Source organism: Saccostrea cucullata, unplaced genomic scaffold, assembly GCF_032062105.1.
Source record: "Saccostrea cucullata isolate Sc308-1 unplaced genomic scaffold, CSIRO_AGI_Scuc_v1 ctg7403, whole genome shotgun sequence".
Lineage (NCBI taxonomy): Eukaryota > Metazoa > Mollusca > Bivalvia > Ostreida > Ostreidae > Saccostrea > Saccostrea cuccullata.
Window position 1 is genome coordinate 14016 of NW_026926766.1, and position 5822 is coordinate 19837.

At 38.2% G+C, this 5822-nt stretch overlaps 1 protein-coding gene across 1 annotated transcript; it reads left to right on the forward strand.

Annotated features, from left to right (window-relative positions):
• Positions 1-318: 318 nt before the first annotated feature.
• On the forward strand, positions 319-4820 carry LOC134272603 (uncharacterized; the record flags this gene model as incomplete). Its single annotated transcript, XM_062754819.1, has 2 exons — positions 319-1785; positions 1873-4820. Coding segments are annotated over 2 exons (4415 nt in total), but the record flags the coding sequence as incomplete, so codon positions are not given.
• Between the last annotated feature and the right edge of the window lie 1002 nt (positions 4821-5822).

Genomic DNA, 5822 nt, shown 5'->3' on the forward strand with positions numbered 1-5822 from the left:
CAGCACATACCAACAAGGAGACGCCCACGTGACAATCCACTGGATACAGACCCGTCTATAGGGTTGGGCAACAGGATACAGACAGGGAAAATAATAACTGACTTTACCAAGAATTCTTGAACTGTTAAATTATAAGTAAAACTGACACACATAATAACTGAAACTCTATTTATCTCAAACAGATTGTAATTTCAGAAGTATTTATTCTGTTAAAAGTAAACTGCATTTTATTTATCATTTTTTTCTTAACTGATGAACATTCGTGCTTTTCCATGTTGCATAGTATCAATTGTTTCATTGTAATTGCTGTAATTGTAGGACAAGATCATTGGCTATTTGGGATCCAGAAGTTTTCCTTAAAAGCTGATTGCCAAGCTACTTCAGAGTGTGTTGTGGAGACTGGTCATGGTAATGTAGTAGATCAGTTAAATTCATTAACAATTGTGTCACCCAAACTCAACAGTTCAGTATTGTGTATAGTAGTAGTATGTCAAACATGTGTACAGAGTAGTGAGTTAGTAAAAACATTTTGTTGTGTACATTTGACATTTTTGTTAAAAATGGAGTCTTTAGATGATTTGATTTCTGCTGGAGAAAGACTAGGCTATAAAGACGATAGTTTACGCAAATATGTGAGCGATCAACAAGCTTTGCAGCGTGAAGAAAGAGCGGCAGTTCGTCAAAAGGAGAAAGATGAACGTGAGTACCAACTACAATTGGAGCGTATGTACAATGACCTTAAGCTGAAACAGATGGCTGATGAACATGAGATGGAAATGGCAACGAAGGGCAACATATCAGTGAATGAGGTGAGTAGTAACTCAGTCAAACCAAGTACCCCTAAAATTCCGTCGTTTGAAGAGAACAGAGATGAGATGGATAGTTATCTGCGAAGATTTGAAAGGTATGCATCTCTTTGGTCAACTCATTCGAGTGCTTTACTTAAAGGTCGTGCTTTAGAGGTTTATGCTTTAATGTCAAAGTCAAAAGCAGATAATTATGATGAGCTCAAAGCAGCGTTACTCCAGAGATATGACATGACGGAAGAAGGTTTCAAAAGAAAGTTTCGTTCTTGTCGTCCCGAAAATAGTGAAACATTTTCTCAGTTTACTGTCAGATTAGGTTCTTACCTCACTCGTTGGATAGAAATGTCTAAGATCTCTACGACTTTTGATGATCTCTTTGATCTTATACTTCGTGATCAGTTTTTACATGTGTGCAATTATGATTTGTTGGTGTTTCTTAAACAGAACGTCCCAAAGACGGCAGATGAATTATGCATTCTAGCAGACCAATTTCGAGAGGCGAGAAACACAAGTGCTTCAAATTTATGTTCAAAGGTTATTAAGAAACCTACGGAAGTACAAATAAGTAAGACGCAAGTTAAACCTAAAGATCTACAGCAACGACCCCAAAACCAGAAGTCTTCGTTCGTTCCAGTGACAGAGAGAAAATGTTACATTTGTGGTAAGCAGGGCCATATAGCTCCACAGTGTCACAAATCCAAAGGTAAGATTTCAGGCGCACTAGTGCATAAAGATGAGCGCAGAGACGTTGACAAAACACCAGAGAATTGTTCTGCATTTGTTTGTAGTGAGAACTCGGTTCTCTACTCTCAGGTATGTGACAAATCAACCATTTTAACTTCGGCATGTCACAGCACTAGGAAACCTATGCCACTATCTGCTGGATATGTGGATGGTCAACCAGTCACACTTCTTCGAGATTCTGGTTGTCAAAATATTGTGGTAAGGAGAAGCTTGGTGAAAAATGAAAGTTTAACAGGTAAAAGTGAAACTTGTATTTAAGCAGATAATACCAAGAGAGTTGTGCCACTTGCAAAGGTATGTATAGATTCTCCATATGTGACAGGTGAATTTGAGGTTTGGTGTATGGAAAACCCTGTTTTTGATTTAATCATTGGAGAGGTACACGACGCAAGGAAACCCCATGATCCCGACCCAGAGTGGAGACCAAAGACTGTCTTAGCAGTGGAGACTCGACAGCAAGCAAGAGAAAAGAAGAAACCTTACCCAGCTCTCAGAGTTCCAGATATAGTCAAGGACGATATCAAACCTGAGGATATACAGCGTGAACAACAAGAGGATCCATCCCTTGAAACATCACTTCGGAATGCGAAAGAAGGTCGAATATCGCGAAATGGGAAGGTAAGATGGTTAGAGAAGAAAGGACTTTTGTACAGGGAGTATCAGGCATCGGAAAAGGAAGGAGGTAAGACTCTTTCACAGCTCATAGTACCTTCTAAATTTCGAACGATTGTTATGAAGCTAGCACACGAATCAGTTATGTCAGGTCATCTAGCAACAGGTAGGACTATATCCAGAATTTTGTCAGAATTCTTTTGGCCTGGTATGAAATCTGAAATTAAGCGGTTCTGTCAATCATGTGATACGTGCCAGAGAACTGTTTCAAAAGGAAAGGTGAGCAAAGTCCCGCTGGACAGAATGCCTCTGATAGATGTACCATTTAAGAGAGTGGCAGTAGATATAATCGGTCCATTACATCCGGCAACAGATAAAGGTAACCGATTTATATTAACCTTAGTAGATTACGCAACGAGATATCCAGAGGCTATAGCGCTCCCGGGTATAGATACTGAAAGGGTTGCAGAGGCTTTGTTAGAAATGTTTTCTCGTATTGGGGTACCAGAGGAGGTTCTTACAGACATGGGTACACAATTTACATCTGGACTTATGATGGAGGTAAGTAGGCTAATTTCAGTGAAACAGCTGACGACAACACCGTACAACCCTATGTGTAACGGACTAGTGGAAAGGTTTAACGGTACGTTGAAACAGATGTTAAAGAGGATGTGTATCGATCGACCAAAGGATTGGGACAAGTACCTACCAGCCGTCCTCTTTGCATATCGTGAAGTACCACAGGAAGGCTTAGGCTTCTCCCCATTTGAGCTAGTGTATGGTCGCGCTGTTCGAGGACCTATGACGATTCTCAAAGACCTTTGGACAAGGGAAATACAGGATCCACAGGTAAAGTCCACTTATCAATATGTATTTGATCTCAGAGACCGGTTAGAGTCAACCTGTGAACTGGCCCATCAGAATCTTGAGAAAGCATCTAGGAGACACAGAGCTTACTTCAATAAGAAAGCAAGAAGTCGTAACATGAAGGCAGGTGAGAAAGTTTTAGTTCTACTACCTACTGACAGTAATAAGCTGTTAATGCAGTGGAAAGGGCCATACCAAATTGTCAAAAAGATAGGTAATGTTGACTACCAATTAGACATAAATGGAAAACTCAAAACCTATCATGCAAATTTGTTGAAAGGTTATATTGAACGATCAAATCCAGTGGTAAGTTCTGCAATGTCTGTTGTCAGTTCAGATAAAATTGATGAGTCGGAGTTCGGAGATGAACAAGAAGGGTATGTAGATTCATGTAATGTAGAAACATATAAGGATGTAGATTTGAACCCAGACCTGAGTAGGCAGGAGAAGGAGACATTGATGGAACTTCTGCACAGCTTTAGTGACGTTTTGAGTGACAAACCAGGTCACACCCATGTGTTGGAACACGACATACGGACAACTACAGACAAACCCATTAGAGTAAGTCCGAGGCAAATTCCATTTGCAATGATAGAAACGGTTAAGGAAGAAGTAAGTAAAATGTTGAAGATGGGGGTCATAGAAGAATCAGAAAGTCCTTATTCGTCACCTATTGTTTTGGTTGTGAAGAAAGACAAATCTTATCGGTTTTGTGTAGATTTCAGGGGACTTAATCGAATTACTGTGTTTGACGCAGAGCCAATGCCAGATATGGATGCGATATTTGCAAAATTGTCAGGTCACAAGTTCTTTTCTAAGGGTTATTGGCAAGTGCCACTTACTCAGTCTGCTCGTCCTTTAACTGCATTTCAAACTCCTTTAGGGCTTTTTCAGTTTACTAAAATGCCGTTTGGTTTAGTTACCGCACCAGCGACATTTTGTCGGCTTATGCGGGAGGTTTTGCACAATGTTCCAAACGTTGATAATTTCATTGACGATATTCTTATATTCACTGACACGTTTGATCAACATGTTCTTGTGCTTTCCAAAGTGTTTCAGCGTCTACGTGCAGCAAACCTTACAGCTAGACCAACCAAGTGTTCTGTGGGTTACAAGGAACTTGAGTGTTTAGGACACATCGTTGGAGGTGACAGAGTGCAACCTCATCCCGACAAGATATCAGCAATACAACAGGCAAGTCGTCCAACTACCAAGAAACAACTGCGATCCTTCCTAGGGTTGGTAAATTTCTACCGAAAATTTATTTCAAACTTTGCACATATTGCTCTTCCCTTAACAGATCTTACAAGGAAATTCTCGTCAAAAAAACTTCAATGGACTGAATCACAGGAAATTGCATTTCAACATTTAAAATCAGCCTTGACAAAGTCACCAATACTGAAATTACCAGATATTTCAAAAGTTTTTATTCTTCAGACGGATGCCTCTGACAAAGGATTAGGTGCAGTTCTATTACAGGAGGAAGACGATATCAAGTTACCCGTGGCGTATGCAAGCCGGAAGTTGAAACCGAGTGAGGAACACTATGCTACCATTGAGAAAGAATGTCTAGGTATTGTATGGGCGGTCCAGAAATTCCACCGATATCTCTACGGTAAGGAGTTCATGTTGGAGACCGACCACCATCCATTGGTATATCTTAACCGGACTAAACTTGTAAATTCCAGACTTATGAGGTGGGCACTACTCCTTCAGCCTTATAGATTCCGTATTATCGCAATAAGGGGAAAGGAAAACGTCGGAGCTGATTATTTAAGTCGACAGGAGTGAATCAGTGACAGTCAGTAATGAGTTTACAATAAGAACAGTGTTTTTATTATTTTATCTTTATGGAAAAAGTAAAAAAAAATGTATATAGTATAAAGAAAAATTCTTTTACTTCATACGTTAATTGTTGAGCTGTAAAAGTACTTCGTACTTATTTGAATAGGGGAGGTGTGTCACAATTAACGTCCAAACATTATTCCATATTTTTTTAACGTAAACTTGTTTCGATATGTAAATAACTTATTTAAATGCCATAACGGTGTTCCATATTATTTTATCTGCTCAGTAGAATTTACTTGTATTTTTTTATATTTAATTTTAATTATATTTTATTTTAAATCCCGTGCTGTTAAGTGGTCAGTTTGGGTGTAGCAATTGGGTAGAGCAGACGTTCTTCACTTGCTCGAGAATTAGTAACACAGTAGTATTCTTCAAAGTATTTTGACCAGACTTTACATATCTTCTGAGGTAAGTTTGTTTTATTAATTTAAAAGGTTTTATCTTATACAGTTTCCTGAAATGGCCAAGGACCTTAGTTCTTAACTTTGATGTAAATTACGTGATTGAGTAATGTGTGCATTGCTATCATTTCAAGTATTAGTAGTATGTTAAAAGTATACGAGTATATTATAGTCTTATTATAGTATGTAGTAGCTACAATGTATGGTGTAAAGTACGTGTTTATTGTACACAAATATTTCGTATAAATATTTTGTGGAGTTATGCAGTAAAATGCTTAAGTATTTGCAGTAAAATGCAGTATGCAGTAAAATGCTTTAGTGTATGCAGTAAAGTGCAAAGTATACAGTGAATGTTATGATATGCATAAGCACGAATCAAGTTGATATATTTTATTTACAATTGTTATAATATGTGAATTTGTAATGATTTTGTAGGTCCCAAATTAGTCCAGGGAACCAATCTACCCAAACAACATACCAATGCCACAACTTTTACTTATGTATTAATCCTTGAATAAATGTAAAAAAAAAATTGAAAGAACTG